The 20611-nt window shown below is 59.0% G+C and overlaps 1 protein-coding gene across 1 annotated transcript in view; it reads left to right on the forward strand.

The window, feature by feature from the left end:
- Positions 1 to 20611, forward strand: part of TMEM255B (transmembrane protein 255B) — a 32041-nt gene that overhangs the window by 4787 nt on the left and 6643 nt on the right. The window contains exons 2-7 of the mRNA XM_060080243.1: positions 1462 to 1604; positions 4669 to 4731; positions 11665 to 11754; positions 16014 to 16094; positions 17888 to 17973; positions 19016 to 19175. Coding sequence (XP_059936226.1) covers positions 1462 to 1604; positions 4669 to 4731; positions 11665 to 11754; positions 16014 to 16094; positions 17888 to 17973; positions 19016 to 19175 — 623 coding nt within the window. The remainder of the gene's footprint in view (positions 1 to 1461; positions 1605 to 4668; positions 4732 to 11664; positions 11755 to 16013; positions 16095 to 17887; positions 17974 to 19015; positions 19176 to 20611) is intronic.

Genomic DNA, 20611 nt, shown 5'->3' on the forward strand with positions numbered 1-20611 from the left:
CTTGTAAGTGAGGCTTCCTTGCCTTCCCTGAGACACACGAGAGGAAGAACGGTTCACACAAAATCCAGAAGTCAAGGCTTGAGGGAGGAAGGTGCCAGTGATGGAAGGTTTCCTTTCTTGCTTTCTTGAGTTCTGTGACAGTTAAAATTAGGTTTGGCTACAGATACCAACATCCAAACTAGTGGTTTCTAGTCTGGAGATTCCATTCTGTTTCCTGATCAAAGTGTGGAGGTGGACACCCCAGGGCTGTCTTTCTGCTCTGCGTCTCTGTGTGAGCGACTTCTACTGTCAAGGTTCCCTCATGGTGCAAAGTGGCTGCAGGGGCTCCACCTTGATGTTCACATTCCAGGCAGCGGGAAGGATGAAGGGGAGAAAGGCAAAGGGACTGGCTCCTTTAAGAGATTTCCTGTAGGTCCCACCCAACATTCCTTGTTGAGATGGGGATTATTTGCTGAGAACACAATCACCCAGCTGGAGCAGAGGCTGGAAAATGCCACCTTTCAGCTGGCGTGTTTCCGCATCCAATAACTGGGGCCTGTTGATAAGGGGAGAGGGTCATGGACGTGCAGGTGGGCAGCGGCGGGCTCTGCACAATTTTATACTTTCTTTCCACCCCCTCCCATTTGATCACCCACGTGTTTGGCGCTGAGCCAGGTACAGGAGTGGAAGAACAGCAGGATGCCGGCCCTCCGGGGAACGGCTCGGTGTGGACACGGCGGCACAAGTGCACCCACGGAGCGGCGTGGACGTGCTGGCCATCCCAGAGGGAAGCGTGCCCCCTCTCTGTGTGGGACCTGCTTGGCCTGGCCCAGGGCAGGGTGCAGAGGTCCTCTGTGCAGTCGTGGAGTAGGGCAGGGCCCCGGGTCGCGGACTTGGCAAGGCCCAGGGGTGCTTGGTAATGCAGGTAAAGTGCTCAGTAAGACCAGGCGCGGAGCAGGTGCTCCATAAGCGGCCGGCGTGGCTGCTGCCGTGTGGGGTGAAGCCAGGGCGGAGGCCGTTGGGGGGCTTGGAACCCGGGGAGGGCTCAGCCAGCCCCTGATATTTACGGAGAACCTGCTAGGCGCAGGCACTGTCTCAGGTGGTAGGGCCCCCGCCCACCCTCACGGGGCTCGTCGTCCGGACGTGTGGGTGGTGACAGTCCCTGGAAACCCCTGGGTGCGGTGGGAGCCACAGGGGAGGGCGGCCGTGCAGGGCTACCGGCGGGGTCTGGGTGCCCTGTAGGAGACGATGGTGAGTCCTCAGGGTGGGTGCAGGGGTGGCGAGGGGTCCCGCTCTGAGGACGGGGATGGGCGGGGAAGAAGCAGGCGGTGGTGGTCCCTGGGGAGTGTGTCCCAGGCTCCTGCCAGCGAGCAGCGGGGCTACAGCAAACAGCCAGGCTGACCCGGGATGCGCTCGAGGTCCTGGGGCCCCCCTCCCCAAGCCCAGCCCCTTACCAGCTGGCTCCTTGTTTGTCCTCCCCAGAAGGGTTTGCGAGAAGAAAGAAGACTTCCCTGTGGTTTGTGGGGTCTCTGCTGGTGGTGTCCACCTCCATCCTGACCGTCGGCCTGGCTGCCACCACCAGGACGGAGAACGTGACCATGGGCGGCTACTACCCCGGGATCATTGTGAGTGGCGCGGTTCCTGGGGTCTGCCGGTCGGGGGGCCTGGGGGCCACGGGGACACAGATGTCCGTGTGCTGCTGACACTCTCCACCCCAGTCCCCCGAGGTGGAGGTTTAGGGCGATTATCCTGCATGCTCAGGTGGCCCAGTGGGGCACAGGGTCCTGAGAGGTGGGGGAGGGGAAGGAGAGGGGTCGGAGCCAAGAGGCGCAACAGGCCCTGGCCCAGAGTCTCCCCAGAGTGCCTGGGGAGAACCAGCCCTGTGACACCTGGATTTTAGCCCCATGAGACCAAGCTGAGCAAACCACCCCTCGGAAACTGGACTCAGAGCTTTAAAAGATGCCACGAAACCTGGATAGCAGGTGCGTTCGTGGGACCGCATGGGATCAGCAGGAAAACGAGCTGACGTGGTCCTCACTTCCGCTTCTGGGCAATAACCCCACGAGGTAAACCCACAGCCCAGCCAGATCTGGCAACAGCCGCCCCCAAATCCAGAATCATCCAGACTTCTGAACTGTGGAATTATGTCCATTTGTGGGCAGTAAAATTTGCTCCAACAAGCATCTGCATCACACTCAGGGAGCGTCTGTGAAATTGCTTTTTATCGGATATGATGCCCTGCAAATGCGCCAGAGCCCTGAGGGGCTGTGTCACAAAGTGCTGAACCAAGACTTTAAAAAATGAAGCTTATTGAATCTCATTACTCTCACTAGAGGTATCGTCCAGATTAGGCCTGATGTTGAGAACATTTTTAGCAAGGATGAAAATATATTTTACAAATATCATTCATTTTCTCTTTATATTTTTCTTTTTGTGTGTGTGCGGTACGTGGCCTCTCACTGCTGTGGCCTCTCCCGCTGCGGAGCACAGGCTCCGGACGCGCAGGCTCAGCGGCCATGGCTCACGGGCCTAGTCGCTCCGCGGCATGTGGGATCTTCCCGGACCGGGGCACGAACCCGTGTCCCCTGCATCGGCAGGCGGACTCCCAACCACTGCGCCACCAGGGAAGCCCTATTTTCTTTGTTTTTATATTTTATCTGTGCTTTATAAATCTACATTATCTTCCTGTGTATACTTTCTGAGTAAACCTACATAAATAGTGTCTGTGCAGATAGTTTTCTCAGTGAACTCTTGTGAGACTCTGCTTCCCGGCCTGTGTCCTGGACAGTAGGGGAGCCGGGGATGTGGAGGCCGGCAGCTGTGAGCACGCATCCCCCCAGGTGACCTGCAGAGCAGGTCAGTCTTGAGTAGGATTTTGCAGTGTTCTCTACGTGTCACTGGTTCAGGAGTTCACCTGGAGGTCACCTTCAGAGCATCCTGGGTGTGCTCAGAGCCTCGCTCTGCAGAGAACCTGACTCCTGGGTGAGAGCCAGAGTGAAATTGGCTTCAGCTCAACCGTTCTGAAAGCAAACAGTGGACATAACAGATGAGGTTTGCTCAAAGAAAATGTGGATAAGAGTCACTTCTGTGGACACACGGCATCCGACCTTGAGACTTACAGCAAGGGCGGGTCTTAGGAAGACACTGGGTGAGAAGATGCAAACACCTCAACATTTTGGAAAGAGGAATTTTTTCAAATCCAAAAAAATGCAACTTAGCGAAACTTAATAGATATATTTTAATACATTTATGTTGGAGTGGGATTGTGATATTTTGAAGAAAATGCTCATCTTCCCTCACTCCTTGAGAATTCTTAAATTATTGGTGAAAACCACATCTGTGCATTCACGTCCGTCTCTGTCGATATAATACTTGTAGGTAAAGACATCCTTGGACATAAATAGGTCTCATTTTTAGTGCATTACATCTGGCACCATGGTTAGAGATGCCACAGCTGTGTGGGCCAGTCGCTCGGCTGTCCTCAGGCTGCTGCCCCTGCTTCGCGTGGTCACTCAGAATCTGACGGGCCGGGCAGAGGCGAGGGTCACCCACTGGGCGGGCTCCCGTGCGGGGTCTCGGGGCAGCCCTGTGCCTCTGAGAGGGGCTTGTCACCGGCTGCTTTGAGCGGTGCCTCCCCTGGCGTTGCTGGAACTCTGTTCTTCAGGCTGAGGGGAAGCTTAGGAGTTCTTCCCAGGTGGGTGTGGGGGGATGAGGCCACCGGCACCCCGGGGCACACTCGGGTGATGCAAGACGAGCACAGTCGTGGTGTTTCTCCGATGTCCCAGTGTCACCTGCACCCAGGCCGAGAGCTGAGGCCGAGGACTGGTTCTCAAGAGCCCCTGGGTGCCCTTCCTGCCTGGGCTGGAGCCCCCGTCCCACCTCTTCCTGCCCCAAGATTACCTGTCTGCCTGCTCACCTGAGTCAAAAGCTCATTTCTAAGGGGTGTCAGCCATGTCCGTGTCTGAAACACCCTTGGTTCCAGCTTCCTATGATCCTCCCTGAGGGGTCCGCCGTCCTCCGACGATGGCCCAGGAGAAGCTCTCAGGCGGGCCTCTCCCTGACCACCAGGCGTGGAGGATGGGTCACCATGAGGAAGTTCTGCTGTCTGGGTGGGGGGCACGTGACACTCTTTTCCCGGAATCGAGAGTTAAACTGACGTAGGAGTTAAAACATTTGAACACAGAAGATGAGACAGGTCTGTTTCAGCAGCTTCTATTCCGATCACTGGCTTTGATGGATCCCGAGAAGCCCACCCCAACGGGCATGAACCTACCTGCCACTTAGTGCTTCGGGCTCTGTGAGGGGGGGATGGCTGGCCTTGCTTTTTTTTTTTTTTTTTTTTTTTAATTTTTTTTTAATTTTTTTTTGCGGTATGCGGGCCTCTCACTGTTGTGGCCTCCCCCGTTGTGGAGCACAGGCTCCGGACGCGCAGGCTCCGGACGCGCAGGCTCAGCGGCCATGGCTCACGGACCCAGCCGCTCCGCGGCATATGGGATCCTCCCAGACCGGGGCACGAACCCGTATCCCCTGCATCGGCAGGCGGACTCTCAACCACTTGCGCCACCAGGGAGGCCCTGGCCTTGCTTTTTGATAGGATGTCCTGAGGTGGGTGGTCACTGTTCCCTGTCGGCATTAGGCTGCCAGGCGTGTAACCTGAGCGCTTTCTCCCTTGTTTTCCTTTGGTGTCAGCTGGGCTTCGGATCTTTCTTAGGAATTATTGGCATCAACCTGGTGGAGAATAGAAAGCAAATGGTAAGAATGTGCATTGTTTCTTTCAAATGGGGTTCGTGGGGCTGTACGCGGCGGCGGGGGGGAGTGCTGCCCCTATAGCTGTGGGTGTTCCTGGGAAAGCCCCTGCCCCAATCCAGCACCCCCAGGGTCAGTGCCTAGCTTCCCAGGCTGTGGACGGTCCACCCCAGGACTCAGGGTTGAGTGGGTGCCATTCACATCTTAGGCAGTGAGCATTGCCCCTGGGATTGTAGGGTACAGTCTACAACCTCATGTGGTGTCTTAGCAGCTAAGGTTGGGCCACGGGAAGAAAAGTTTAGGGGATGGGGTGGGTTGGGAAAGTTGGCAATTAGTTTAAATCATGGTGTATAAGGTTCAGGCAAAAACATGCGTGTGTGAACATCTGTCCTTGAGTCAGGAGCCTGGCATCTCCTCCTACGTCTGGGGTGTGACGACGGCTCTCCCAGACTGAAGAGAGAGAAGGGGTCAGTGGAAAACCAGGAGAACCGTGGTTCAGAGGTCTTTGCAGAGGGCATGTCTACAACTGTTTGTCTGTGGGACGTATGAGGGCCAACCTTGATCAGTCAGGTTACAAACCTGACTTTTCATTGATCATTTCAATTTGGAATCTGTCTTGTTGATGCAGTGCTTTGGGGAAGAGAGCTATAAGAATAGTTAATTCTTAGTTAATTCACAATAATGAACTTTGCCAAATCATTGTGCCGCCAGTGCTGACCTCTGAGAGGGTTCAGGGGGGATGCGGTTGGACCGTACGCTGTTTCTGTCTCATCTCCAAATCATCGTATCAGACTGCGCTGGTGTTTCGCCTCTACCTGCACCGGCCATCATCCTGATGTATCACCAGGATCACAGTGGCTGCCCTGGGCTTTCACGGGTGTGTGAAGATGTGGACAAGGTGGAGACTTGCACACAGCTGGCGGGAATGTGAAATGGTGCAGCCACTTTGAAAAACAGTCTGGCAGCTCCTCAAAATGTTACACGTAGACCTACCATGGGTAAAGTGTGTGCTATCGTCTGTTTCTACTCTGGCCATTCTGTTGGGTGTGAAGTGGGGTCTCATCGTGGATTTGTATTTCCTTGATGACTAATGATGTTGAGCTTCTTTACGTGTGCTGATTGGCTTTTTATATATCTGTTTCTGGTTGTTATTGAGAAACATGTATTCAAGTCCTTTGCCCATTTTTATTTTTATTTTTATTTTTCTTCTTATTTTTTGCGGTACGCGGGCCTCTCACTGCTGTGGCCCCTCCCGTTGCGGAGCACAGGCTCCGGACGCGCAGGCTCAGCGGCCATGGCTCATGGGTCCAGCCGCTCCGCGGCATGTGGGATCTTCCCGGGCCGGGGCATGAACCCGTGTCCCCTGCATCAGCAGGCGGACTCTCAACCACTGTGCCACCAGGGAAGCCCTTGCTTTCTCTTTATTTTAATTTTTTGCAATAGAAAAAATTTAAATATATGCAGAAGTGGACAGAATAGTATAACAAACCCTCTGTATCCATCTCCCAACTTCATCCATTGTCGACTCATGACTGATCTTGAGTGGTATTTTGAAGCAAGTCCCAGACATGGTATAATTTTGCCTGTAAACATTTTACTCTCCTCAAGCTAAGGGGTGGAATCTAATCATTACAAATGGCTCCTCCACGATCTCTGCCCGTTACGGCATTAGTCTCCAGTGATGTCCAAAGAATGCCCTCAACGGAGTCAGCTTTTGATATTTTCCCATTGACGAATGAGTTCTCGCTTTCTTCTTGCCCAGACATCAGAGTCCCTGATTTCACCAACAGCTCTGCAGTCTAGCTTGGTCCCCACGGCCGGGGATGCAGAAGTTAAGGGCTTAAAGCAGCTTGTTAACGGCCGCCTCCACCCACCCCCAGCCATATGTACGTGCATGCACACACACACACACAAGAGACACATACACGGACACACACACACACACACAAGAGACACATACACGGACACACACACAGACACACACATACACAAGAGACACACATACGGACACACGCACACACGCACACACAAGAGACACATACACGGACACACACAGAGACACACAGACACACATATACACACACAGACACACACACAGAGATACACACACAGACGCAGACACTGGAATCTTCCTGGAACATAGTTAAAACCCCCTGAACTAGAAGGACTGATGGGATGTCCCTTAGCGGTAGAAGCGCGTTTCCCGCAGAGGATCAGGGGGCCGGCCTCCATCTGTTGGGCTTCTGTTCCTTCGAGTGCTGTGCCAGAGGGTCCTGGCTGTGCCCTCCGGCACCCCCTGCTCCGGGTCTTGACATCACGGGAGTCTCCTCGGCCGTTCACCTTCCTGTGTAGAAGCCAAGCTGGTCTCTGCCCCGCCCAGGACTGAGCTGGGCGGGGCTGAGACAGCAAGACCTCGAGGGCTGGGCAGGCAGACATTGGGGTGCTGGGGGATCCGAGGGCCATCGGGGAGGAAGCCTGCGAGGTCCACGGTGACCCACGTGGAGGCTGTGCAGGGGGGGCTGGGCTTTCCCCGTGAGGGCCCACTAGTGACGGGGTTCCTGGCAGGCAGGGGTGGGAGGGTGGTGGCCACGTTCACACGCTGTCCCACCTCCAACCCCGTGCTCCACCAAAGGGCCTGCACACCGTCCAGTTCTTTCTTCACCGAATGCTTCCTGGAACAGCTGCACGATGCTGAGCTGGGGGCTGGGGCTGGGCGGTGGGGGAGGCCCTGAACTCATGGGGCTTCGACCTGTACATGCAGCTGGGGGGCCCTTGGGGCGGACAGGGGAGAGGCAGTGAAGGCAGAGAAGGGCTGGAAGGCCTCTTCCCAGGCCGGGGCAGGAAGGTGGACGCTGTCGGCAGATAAGGCCGAGCACCAAACAAGGCACGTCAATTGTGTTAACAGTTTCAAAGAACCAACCTGTGGTTGCCTCGATTCTCTTTGCTGCTTTTCTGTTCTCTGTTTCTTTTATCTCTGCTTAAGCCTCTCCTGGTGCCTTTGCTTCTACTGGTTCTGGGTTAAGTTTGCTCTTCTCTTCTAGTTCTCTAAGGTGTTACCGCCTTCTCCTCGGTGTGTGTGTCCACAGCTCTCACTTTCCCTGGTCCTGGCTCAGCCGCGTGGCCTCTTGCCTGGACCCTCCCGTCTCTCTCCACTTTCTTCCGTCCCTCTGGCTCCAGGCAGCCTCCTTCTTATCACACCCTTATCTGTTTGGTGTTTGTCTTTGAAAATCACTTTCCCCTGTTGGAATGTAGTAAACTCTGTGGGCCCAGCTGAGATCTGAAGATGACCTTCCCCCAGAAGAGACCCTGACAGGACAAGGAGACACAGTCCCAACCCTAATCTAGCGCCTTCCTTAGTTGCTAGAGTCACAGACAGACCCTGTCTGCAACATCTGTCGGGTCCGGCAGCCCTCGTATTAGAGAGCGGCCTTCGGGGCGTGGGCGGGTCCTTGCGCGAACGTTGCTAAACCACTAGGCTGCTTGAGGGGCAGCAAGGCCTGGAAAGGACGTGGCGGCTGTGACCGGAACCAGGACGTGCAGGCCTTGGCCGAGAGGCAGCGGCTCGTCCCGGCCCGTTTCCTATTTCCAGCCCAAAGCGTCGGAGGAGAGAACTTCCAGTGTCTTTCCCAGCACTGTCAGCTGGACCCTGGTGGTCCCCGGGCAATATCGCGTGTGTGGTCACCCCAGGGCCGAGTTTACCACGTGTGAGGTCGTGACTTTGACTTTTTCCAGGGCAGCGGGAGGACGGGCAGCCAAGCAGAGTCAGCGGAAGGTTGACGAGGACGTTCAGGTCATGGGGACGTGTGCAAACCGGGTCAGAACACGTTTACACACCCAGCCGCGGGCAGCCCTGCGTGCTAGGAGACACTTCGGAAGTTGTGTGCTTTCTGTGGAGACCTGGATGAAATCTGGTGGAGGTGTGATGTGAGGGTCTCTCGGCCGAGACTGTGGCTGAGCCACAGTTGGGTCGGAGCCGGCCACTGGCCAGCGTGGAGCAGGGCGTCCTCTGAGGCACTGAGTTGGTGCGTGGAAGATTCACCAGGGCAGCGGGTCCGACGATGGCTTTGCTCACCCGCTGGTGGTGAGAGAAGCAACAGGGCCTCAGGGGCCACTTCTGGGAGTGTCTCAGGCGACTGCAGTGCTTACTGGACTTCCTGAACCAGCACCCGTGCTGGAGCACATGGGGCTGGGCAGACACCCACTTCTGACAAGGTCCCGGGGACCAGGCTAGCCGCAGACCCACTGGTCCTAGGAGAGCCGTTGCTGGGGACAGCTCCACTCCTTAGGGACACTGGCAGCAGCCCTGAGGGAGGTGGGGAGGGGGAACGGTGCCATCCCAGGGGTGTCAGGCCGCAGGCTGCGTGGCTGTCTGCAGGAGCAGGTATCCCGGACCGAGTGCACGGCTGGACCCGGTGCCAGCCCGGCATCTGGGACAAAGCAGGCGCTGGGGGAGCAGTTTGGCTCTCCTGTTGCTTTTGTGCCTGCAAGTCGTCCTCCCTTGCTGAGGTCACAACTACTGGGGGGTCTGGGAGGGGCCGGGGCTGCGTCTGAACTTGACTGTAGCTGTGGCATCTCCGTAAGGGTTGGGTGGGAATTCCAGGTCAGAACTGGGGCTTTCCCTCCCTACACGGCTGGGGCGTCAGGATGAGAAGGGTGCCGTGTGCTGAAGGACCCGGGGTTCCAAAGCGATGCTGTTCAGGTCGTGTCTCTGTGTTGGGCCCCTCTGGCCGGAAGGAACCGCGTCCTTCCCGTCGGGCTACGGCATCCGGGGGCCTTGTGGTGAGGCACAGGAGCTGCCCTGCTCTCCGGCCGATGCTAAGACGAGACGGGGCGGCCTCGCGCTCCAGCCTCGACGAAGCATGAACCGTGGGCTGAGCGTCTCTGTGCGAAGGGCGCGAGCCCGGGGGCGGCTGGAAGGTCCGGGGAGGAAGCGGGGAGGACGCGGCGGCCAGAGCAGACGCAGGCCGTTCATTCGCTGGAGACGCGGGCCCGCCTGGCTCCCCGGGACAGCGGAAAAGTGCCTTCCGAGTCTCTTATGTGTTTTCATGTAGTTTGTCACAAGGCAGTACAAGCCTGGGAAGGCTCGGTTCGGTGTGGTTTCTGCAGTGATTTTTCCCACCACCCTTTAGCCAGCCGCGTTGCATTTATTTGCAGTAACTTCACGGGAAGGGACCACGCGGTCTTCCTCCCCCGCAATGAGGGAGGCTCTGCCCCTGGCCTCCCTGCTCGGCATCGAGGCCCTGCTGGGGTGGGACCCCCCGTCGTGTCTCAGGGCAGCTCCTGCCCCGTGGACCTAGAGCACCTGGGCGGACCGTGGGTCTGACCGGGGCCCCGCAGAGCCGCAAGGCGAGGTCGCTGCCACTGCTCAGAAGCAGGCACGGTTCTCTGCGTGGCTCCCCACAGGGCGTCCCCAGGGTCCTTTCTGTTCAATTCTCCATGGCTGTCAGACGTGTCACATGGGGGGAAGGGCCAACGGCAGCAGCCGGGCTTGTCACACCTGCATCCACACAGCACCTGCAGGGCATGGATCTGACGCATGGAGAGGTCAGCCGCACGGCTCTTTCTCCGGATGGGGACACAGGACCAAAGGGATCAGCAGGGCAGAGACCCCCGCAAGGCTGGGCGACAGCTCTGACGTGCGGTGTCAGGGGACAGGTTTCACTTGGAAGCAACATGTGGGGCTGGGCCTCAGGCCTGTGGGCTGCGAGGAGGGAGCCCGGCCACCCTCCCCCTTGGGACAGCCTTGTGTGGCCCTCCCGCCCATTCTGTCCCTTGAGTAGCCACTGGGAGTCTCACGTCAAAACGGAACTCAAAGTTGCAGTCTGTCAAACCAGCCCACGTTTCATGCCAGTCCCTGTGCTTTGTTGAAGAAACAAATCCCTCAGGCTGCTGAGGGTGGGAGGGCGAGGCAGGTCAGTAGCCCCGGAGCCTGACTCGGCCGCGGGGCAAGAGGCAACCAAGGGGCGCGGGTGGTGGGAGGCAGCTGCTGGCCGTGTTCTCCAAGCTGAAGGCAGACGGCCTGCACGCACGCATCGTGCTCTAGCTCGCAGCTCGTTGTTCACAAGGTCTGGGTTGGAAATCCCGGTTACTGTACACACCTTCTAGGACGGAGTAAATGCACTGACGCCATGGCTCGTGGCTGCCACGGGGGTCCTGCCGTGGTTGGCGGGGTGGACACTCGGTGTCGCCAGCGGCAGGACATACAGGAATTTTGGTGCCACTTTTGCTATCTGTTTTGGTAAACCTGAAATTGTTCCCCGAGAGAGAGAAAAAAGTTTAAAGAAATGGCCAAACAGACGTAAGAACAGGTTCTCAGCCTTGATAATAACAGAGAAATGCACATGCAGTGACAGTGAGGCTTTCTGCCGTCAGATGGCAGAACCGAGGAACGAACAGCCAGCCCTGTCCTTTGGGGCCTCAGGGGGTGGGCGTCTGGCTGTGGGGTGCGGGAGCGAAACGCATGTCCCCTCAGATTCTGACGTGCAGAGACCCCCCACCTTGTCCTGTTGGCAAGCTTGGGTCCCTGTGTGTTCCAGGAGAGGGTCCTGCAGAAACACATGTGTGTGAGCCCAGACTTTTATGTAGAATGTAGTTAGGGTCTTTGTAGCAGAGTCTGTCAAAGCAAGAGATTGCAAACCGTTTAAATACCCTGGGAGGCCCGCAGTTACCCACAAGGCCGTGGGGGGGGGGCACAACTCCCCATCCACAAGCTCCTGCCTCCTGCTCTGTGAAGTAAACAAAGCAACCAGGATGGGCCTTGCTCAGTGGGATTGGGCCTGGGGCGCCGCCCCGGCCATCGTGGAGGGTGTCTGGAGAGGCCATGGTGGGAAGTGAGGACCCTGCAGAGCAACCTCGGGGGTCGGGGCAGGGGGCCTCGAGTGGGTGGGCGCTCGGGGAAGGTTTCTGACGAGACTGAGCCTCTCCTGTCTCTGCTTCCAGCTGGTGGCGGCCATCGTGTTCGTCAGCTTCGGCGTGGTGGCCGCCTTCTGCTGCGCCATCGTGGACGGCGTGTTCGCTGCGCGGCACATCGTGAGTTCTTCCCAGTCTCCCTCATTCTGTTCTCAGTTGCTCTGTGGGTTTAAGGAATCTTCAGAAGTTCAACTTCCTCTTGCAGGACGCAGCTCGGTGACCTTCACAGTCTGACAAACACAGACTGTGTTGGCCAATCGCAGTCTCTCCTCCTGCCCCTCCCCTCGTTTCCTCCAAAACTGACTCAACACGCAGCCCTTACCCCAGCCGTCACATCATTAGAACCAAAGTCCTCAACTTCCCAGCGACACTCCTCAGGCCCCTCTTTAATCAATAAGATGAAAGATGTCCCGGGGCCAGTGCCCCACGACTTCCCAGGCTTTTCACTCAAATACATGCGTTGGGACCTCCTCACTGGACCCTGTGCCCATGAGGTCCCTCTGCCTCTGTCATCCTAACGGTGGGGAAGCCGGGGGAGGACAAGCCACGTCAGACACTCGTGCTTTGGAACCGTGGGGCGGTGGCCGGGACCTGCTCAGAAGGAAGGGCCGGGCGCTGCTGCTCTGTCCACCTGGCGCCCCGTCCGGGCCGGGAAGGACCCGCCGGCATTTCTCTGCGGCCCCAACGGGTCGTGTGTGAGGTGGGAATGCGACATGAGCTCAGGGCTTTACGTGCACTCGTTCACGTCGATTAACACTGAACTCTCTTAGGTTATAAAAAGTGCCGGCCCTGGTGGGAATGTTAGGCTAAGCTTTACAGTCGCTATTCTTGGGACTATTCGGTCAGTTTGAAATTATTTCCAAATAAAAGGCTTACAGAGTGCTGGCCCTGGGAATCCTTACCGATTCCTCTCCAGGAGAGGTGAAGGGCCAAGGAAGGCGCAGTTTCACCCTCCCAGTCAGGTTTTACAACTAAAGAGGCAGGTACGCTTGATTCCCGCAGCCTCCCTGGAGCCTCAGGTGTGATGAACACCCCCTGTCTGGGGTGTAGGGTGTGGAGCTCCGTCCCCACGCCCCTGCGCTTTTCTTTCTTTATTCCTTAGATGGGTTTCCAGCTTCCTCTGGCTGCATGTGGCCAGTGTGCCCAGGATTGGCCGCCCCCCCGCAAAGGCTGGGCCTCCCAATCAGGAACTTGGACGTGAACAGAGGGGCTGAGTTTCCAGGTTGAAAACACATAGCCTGAAGCTGCAGGGAGATGGCTGTGCTTGAAGTATGGAGAATCAATTAAAAATGCCCTTTTCTGCAGCTTGTAACTGGCTGTCGGCACTTCCCGAGATTACAGCTTTAAGATGCCAACAGCTGGGATAGAAAAATGTGTGGAGGGCGCCCCCAGGGCAGGCGAGCTGTGGACGTGTCGGGTGTGATGGCGTCCTGCAGGCTGGCACCCAGCAGGGCCCAGGAAGACTTCATGAGAATCCACGACGAACCCGACCCTCAGGGGCCTGTGAGCCCGTGCCCGCCGGCGTGTTGCCCTTCTGGTCGATTCCAGCCTCTGGGCTCAGTCTCTGTCTGGACCAGGCCCTCCTTTCTTCCTGTAACCAACTGACCCGAGGAGGATGAGGGCCCGCGTCTGGGAGGCAGCCTTAGGGAGCCCCGCCTTGCTGTGGGCAACAGAGGTGGGGTCTCAGCCATGTGGGCGGCTCTCTCGGGCCTCCGCACCCTCAGCCCTCCCTTCGAACGCACTGGCTTCCCGGGTGGAAGAGCCTCCCCGTCTTTCTGTAGGAGCGAGAATGGCCCTGCCTTGTTTCAGGGCTGCACAGGACGCCTGAAGTGGCACCCCTGCAGGTGAAGACTCACAGCCTGCAGGCACCCCCTTCCCAGCTCCAGAGCCAGGAGGCCCTCCCGTCAGGAGATCTGTCGGGAGTTAGCGCACCGGCTCACCCCCAGACGGAGGGGCCGCTGTGTCGCCCCCGTGCTTCTATTGAGCGGCTGCTCAGGGGCACCCACACCCGGCACAGCGTCCTCTTGCCTCCAGGCCAGTCCTGTTCCTGCGTTTGTCCCTCAGCCGCTGACCAGGCCCTTCCTGTGCACCGGGGCCACTGGCCTCTCTGGAAGGGCCAGGAACTCAAATGTTAGGCTGTGGCCGCGTGGCCTGTGTCACAGCTCTGCTGTCACAGCACAAAATAGCCACAGAAGACACGCAGGCAAATGTGCCGATAAGACTTTATTTACAAGACCAGGCAGGGGTCTGGGCTTGGCCCAAGGGCCGTGGCTCCCCAGCACTGCAGGAGACACACGGGATCTTCCCTGAGCTTTAATGACTGCAGTCTGATGACCAGTGTGCTGATTGCCTCGGCTTTTGTTGCTGTGGCACGGTGAAGAAACACCCGTGACGAGGCCTCCCTGAGCGAGGCGCCCGCGTCCTGAGCCACAGGGCACCCCGCTGGGCTCTATCCAGCCCCACAGGAGAGCAGAATTATCCCCGGAGGACAACTTCCTGTTTCATCACGAATTCAAAAACTAAGTTTGTGTGATTTCCCTAGGGCTAAAATCGGTTATAATTTTATTCAGCGCAAACTAATAAGAATTCTTTCACCCCGATCGAAGAGTAAAGATTAGACAGAAACTGAAAGCAAACCACTGGTGCCACTGTGTTAGGACCAGGATTCACTAAATGTCCAAGATTTGCACCAAGTCTTCATTGCTTTGGGTGGAATGTCCCCAGGTCCATACATCGGAGCCCTAACCCCCAACGCGATGGTGTCTGGAGGTGGGGCCTCTGGGAGGTGATGAGGGTGAGCTGAGGTCACGAGGGATTCGTGTCCTGAGAGCAGGAGGAGGGCAGCGAGGCAGGAGGAGCACCCCCAGACCGGCCATGCGGCACCTTGATCCTGGACTCCGGCCTCCAGACTCTGAGAAGCGCCCTGCTGCTGTTTAAGCTGCCCCGTCCGTGGCGTCTGTTATGGCGGCCGGAGCAGACGGACCAGTGGTGACATGCTGTGGGCTCCCAGCCCTGCGGAGCGGGCGTGAGGGTGACCTCTGGGCACCGGGAACCTGGACTCTTTTGGCCGGGGGTCCCTGTAGTGTCTGAAAGGCGTGTCTGCCCGACTGCAGGCATGAGGAAGGATGGGGTGTGAACCTGAAGCTTGTCACCTGCATGTGGGGCACCCACACGAATCACGCCCGGGGGAGCAGACGCTGACACCAAGGCCGTGTGTGGACCGGGCCGGTGAAGAGACAGGAGGGGCGGAAGCTGGCACGGCGCTGGCAGAGGGGCCGCCGCAGCGGAGCCGGCCCCGTCACGGGCCGGGCTGAGTGTGGCAGCCCCGCTGGCCTCCCCGGCGCCCCCGTCCCCGTGTCCCACAGCCCCTCCCAGCGCCCGCCACGCTCCACACGCATCTCCTACACCCTACGGAGACCCAGCTCCCTTCCCTCACTGCGGTGTCTCCCTAAAGGCCCGGCTGCTGCCTGGAGGAGGGGCTGCCGGACCGTCCTCTGTCGCTGGTAGTTTCATGCTTCCTTCTCAGGTCAGAAGCAGGAATGCTTTGAGAAATGTGACGGACAGAGTAACAACACTAAATACAGTTATCGGGACCCGGGCTCATAACTTACGGACGAGGCAGCTTCATGGCATGTCACGTGTGCCCTTGCTGTTCACTACCATGCAGATGACAAGCATGCTGCAATTGTCAGTTTATTGGTCTCTCTCCTTCACTGATCCCCTAAGGGCAGGAACTTGTCTTACCCGGTGCCCTTATGGTTTGGCACCATGTGCCCTATGAATGTCGGGGACAGACTCATGGATGGATGGTTGGATCGGCACGTAGGTGAATGTACACTCCGGTGGCTGGTGAGTGGATGGGTGCATGGAGGGAGGGGGATGGATGGATGGATAGAAGGATGGACGGATGGATGCTTGGATGGATGGATGGATGGAGAGATGGATAGAAGGATGGATGCATAGATGAGTAAGTGATCAGGTGGATGACTGGCTGGTTGGATGGATGAATGGATTAGGCTGAAATCCACCTTGCTCCCTCCCTCGTGGGAAAATTGTTGTGCTTTGAGGAAAAGAGGCAGGAGCCAAGGGGTGTCCTTGTTGAGACTTGTACAGGAGCATGACCACCTCCCTCAGCTGCCCTGCGTTGACCGATGGGGAAGCTGTGTCCCCTGGCCGGTGGGACGGGCTGCAGGAGCCCAGCTGCTCTGGGATGAGCCCTGGCATTTCCTGCTCTTTGTACTCCTCCTGGGAGGGGTTCGTTGGCCTTGGCCTCTCTCCTTTGGGCTCAGAGCCTGTGGCGACAGGTCTGAAATCACCTCCGGTCCCTCCTGATATGGGGGTAAAGCGGTCCCATTCCATCTGTGCTTCTTGGTCTCTAGGAGCCCAGGCCCCTCACCGCAGGAAGGTGCCAGTTTTACTCCAGTGGGGTCGGCTACCTGCACGACGTCTACCAGACGGAGGTAAGTGCCAGCACTGGTCCCACTTGTTAACCTGTGTCCCTGGTCCAGATCTGACTGTTCGGGCCCCAGCACGCCCTCACGTCGTCCTCACCCTCACCTGGTGAGGTGCTTCACTCCGGGGTCACAGCTGCCGACTGCCTTTGATGCGGCCCCGGATCCACCGGTCCAGTCTGTGCGGTCCAGTCTGTGGGGCTTTTACGATGAGCTTTCTATTGACGTTAATTAGTGCACTAAAATCTAGGATGCTACATTTACACTGGCCCCAAACTCGCCGGCTGTCCCTGGGCCGAGGATGTCTGCAGGGTGATGTCACTTCTCTTTCTAAGAGTGGCCGGCGTCCCCTCGTGGACCATCCCGGGTGGCTGCGTGGCTCCCTCTGTCCTGGCGTCTCACTCAGCTCTGTGTAGATTGATCGGTTTAACTAAACGTGGCCTCGGACACTGCGCACAAATGTCAGGAAGGAGGGGTGCAGGGCGGGCAGCGGGGAGAATGCGGGGAGCAGACGCCGTGGCTGAGGCCGCGTGGCTGGCGGCGGGGGCGAAGGGGCCTCTGCAACTGCCCCTCAACAGGGGGCGGCACACCTCGTCTCCGAAGGCCCGGCCTGTGCTCCTGCTCTTTCTCCCGGCCGGACGGAGCCCTGGGGACTCGTCCTGTTCAGTGGGGGTCACCGGGCCCTCCAGGCCCTTCCCACGTGCCCCTTGCCCCACCCCCAGGCCCTCGTGCCGCTCTGTCCTTCCTTCTTGCTCACCCCAGTGTGTTCCGTGCGGTACTGGGGTCACAGAGGTGACACCTCCCAGGAGGGGGCACCTAGGGTCAGGGTCAGGGTTAGGTCTCGCGACCTCTAGCTCGCCGTCCTGTGGCTCTGACCTTCCCATGTGCTGGTTGCCAGGCTCAGAGCCCGGCATTGCCCTGACTGCTCCCCTGCCCCGCTCCGTGTCCTCCAGTCCTCACCTGTCAGGCCGTCCGCCCAGCCCCCTTCCAGGCCTGAGTCACATGGGCTCACTTTCATGGCTCCCAGCAGCCTGTCTCTGGTCTCCGCCCCGTCGGGACTGTTTTCCCAGATAAATCTTTCTAGGACCCCTGCTCAAGCCCTCCCACTCCTGATGTGGGTGGCTTTCGGGAGTTACCCACAGAACCTTGAAAGAAAGGCTACATGCCCAAGGGTGGCTTGAGGTGCTGCTAAAGGGGCCGGGGCCTCACGGGGGCCCCAAGGGCCTCTGGGGTCAGGCCCTGCCCCGGGCGCCTGGCCTCTCAGGCGACCCCAAGCCTCTGCTCGGAACCTCTGTCCTCACTGGTGCACGGCCCTCCCTCCAAGTCCTTCTCCCCAAGGCCCCCGTCCTCTCTCTGCAGCTGGGTGGTCTCTGCCCCACTTACCTTCCACACGGGGGTGGTTACAAAGCGCCGGGGGAAGGAGGGAAGGCCTCCGTGTGACCTGGGGAAGGGCTGGCTTGGTCAGACTGGGTGGCCGGGAGCTGTCCTCTGGGAGCTCAGGAAGGGTCTCCCACCTGAGGGGTCCCCACCTGCAGGCTCCTGGGCACGTCTCCCCCTCCCTCACCTCGTCCAGCAAGCTTTGGTCGCCTGGTCCTCTACCTGTCCCTGCAGGGAGGGCCCTGTCGCCCCCCAGCCCTGCTGCACCTGGACTGGGTGGAGGAAAGGGAAGGTCAAGAAACGTGGGCTCAGGAGAGGCAGCTGCCGGGCTGATGGGGCAGGGTGGTGGGTCCTTACCCCCAGGGAGGCCCCTGCCCGCTCCGGCCTGCAGACACGGGGCGCCTGACCGCACTCTCTGCTCACAGGTCACCTGCCACTCCCTGAACGGTCGGTGCCAGCTGAAGGTGAAGAGCAACACCTGCTACTGCTGCGACCTCTACGACTGCCAGAGGTGAGTGGTGGGGAGCCCGACAGCCGGGAACCCCACGTCCCTGGACGTACCTGCCCCCGCTCCGCACCCCCGTCCTTGCACGCTGCACCCACGTCTCATTCAGCCCTCAGACGTTCTTGTGAGGCCAGGGCGTGGGCTCCGTTCCACAGATGAGAAGACCGAGGCTGAGGGCTGCCGGGAGGTGGAGGGGAGGGGAGGCCTCTCGGGGAGCCCTGTCCTGCTGTGGGCTGTGACCGTCACAGGTGACCCGTTTCTTCCTCCCCGGGTGCTGGTTCCCTCAGGGTCTCCACCCCGGAAGGCCGAGACCCTGTCTCTGCCTGCTGGTCTCTCCGGTCTGGGGACGGGGGCGGCAGTTTGCCCTGGGTCCCCCCACCTCCCATGGGGCCCAGAAGAGCTGCTCCATCCAGTCTGTCCAGCTTTTCACCTGTCGTTTGGACCAGTGCAAGGTCCCAGCGCCTTGGGAGTCAGAACCCTCCCCACATTGTCTTTTAAATTTTGTGTTAATAGCTTGAATACCTACATTAAAGCCAACAGGAAGTTTAGTGTTTGTGTCTTGGAGACCCCTCCCTGAATAGTTGAAAAACCCAGGGGTGGAGGCTGCCAACACCCTTCCCCCAGAGCAGGAATTCACCCAATTTCCAACCCAAGGCTGTGTCCAGAGCCTGCACAGACCACGACCACGGGGCCCAGGCCACAGGGCCAAGACGAGTCCCCTCTGAGGCTCACCCCTCTGTGTTCCCTGCCAAAGCGGCCAGCAGCCGCTAAGCCCTGCCGGCTCTGAGGGGACCGGGTCGGGGATCTGTCTGCCGGGCCCGTGTTTGGGGCAGGCTGTCCTGCTCAGAGACCTGGGCCCCCTCCCAGATGGATTCTGGGCTCCCTGGGACAGCCCTGCCCCCAGGGCCCCCCTCTGCCGCCTGAGGGGCCTGGGCCCTCCCAGCAGAGCCCCCAGCCCGTCAGTACACGGAGCGTCTGCCCCGCTGGCTCAGGCGGCGAGGTGGCCCCCCTGCAGCCGCGGGTGACGCTGAGGCCCCTCCCCACACAGCGCCGAGCACCCGCCCACCTACTACGAGTTCGTGGGCGTCCGCGGCTGCCAGGACGTGCTCCACCTGTATCGGCTGCTCTGGGCCTCGGCGGCACTGAATGTCCTAGGCCTGTTCCTGGGCATCGTCACCGCGGCCGTCCTGGGGGCCTTCAAGGACATGGTGAGTAGCGTCTGCCGCGCGCTGGGCAGACTCACCGATGGTGACATGGGCCTGTGGAGCCGCCAGCCGAGCTGACCACAGCCTGGGGGCACTTCAGTCCCTCCTCCCCGAGGCTCGCGCCACCTGAGCCGGTCCAGGGAGCGCAAGTTCAGCGGCAGAGAGGGGCACCGAGCCTGGCGCCTGACGGCCGCGTCCATCCCTTGGTGGCCCGCTGAGCACAGAACCCCAACACCTCCGATCCGGTAGATCTGGGGCTCAGGCCCGTGCTTCCCAAAGTCAGGTAACTCCAAAGTGAGGCCCCGAGAACGTGCTTCAGCATCTGGGCGGTCCTGGGCAGGGACCGCACTGCAGGACCCGTGCCTGAGGCCACCCTGCAAGTCTCTCCGTGGGCAGCGTCCTCTCTAGGGGACCAGCTGTTCCAAGCCGTGTTCTCGCGCGGGGCTCAGATGGCACCTTCTGGGACCTGACACTTCATCCGTGGAGGTGCCGCACGTGAGGCCACAAATGCCAGGAAGAGCTCACAACCGCCCACAGACCAGCAGCCACCCGCCCCTCACCCGGTTTTAACGAGGAGGCAGTGCAAATGCACGTGCAGACAACCCCGCAGGCCAGACCCCATCCACAGCTCACACTGCCGAGGGGTGCTTGTTACCTCTGCCCAGAGACTGTGGCCATTGGCCACACTTCTCAGCCTCACCTGGAGCCTCCCGAGATCAGTGACATGTTTCTTGGAGGTTTCCTGACCCCAGACAAAGCCCTAGACACCACGGGAGACCCTGGCGACCCCCCGCCCCACTCCCACTCTGGTGGTGCAGACGCCAGGCCCAGCTCCTGCTCGGTCGCAAGGTGTCTTTCCGTGCGTGCACAACAAGCATCCGGTCCTTCAAGGACGAGAGGTGCCTGCCCCCGGGACACCTGGGGTCTGCAGGTCCCACAGTGCGGTCTGTGGGCTCCCTCGGTGGGGCTTTTCCTGCTGTGGCCAGGTCAGAGTTTTCTCTCTTGGCAGATTCCCAAGGAGAGTGAGGTTAGACTCGATGGCTACACAGAGTGTTTTGTTCGGGTCCTGCCCCTGGGAGCCCGGGTGGAGGCTGTTGAGCTGTCCCCAGGGATGGCCGTCAGCCCGGTGGTTCTTCCAGAAGAGGTCCCTGTACTCATGAGTTTATAATAAAACTTCTGGAGCTTCTCTCGGGAACGTAGCGACGCCCCAGAAAGGCTGCTTGTCACACGGGACACAGAGTTACCTGTCAGCCCCGCTCTGGAGAGTTTCCTTTCTCATACCCAGAGCTCAGGGGTGTTGTAAGAAGCAAGCAAGGTGCTTCCTTAAAATTTTACACCTACGAGTAGATGCTCTTGTAAGGTAATGGATCTTATAATTTAAGAATTATCTTAAGGAACGAAGACACGTCACTAGCCACCCAAAGCTCTGGGCACTCAGG

This window comes from Mesoplodon densirostris, chromosome 17 (genome assembly GCF_025265405.1).
Source record: "Mesoplodon densirostris isolate mMesDen1 chromosome 17, mMesDen1 primary haplotype, whole genome shotgun sequence".
NCBI classification, from domain to species: Eukaryota; Metazoa; Chordata; class Mammalia; order Artiodactyla; family Ziphiidae; genus Mesoplodon; species Mesoplodon densirostris.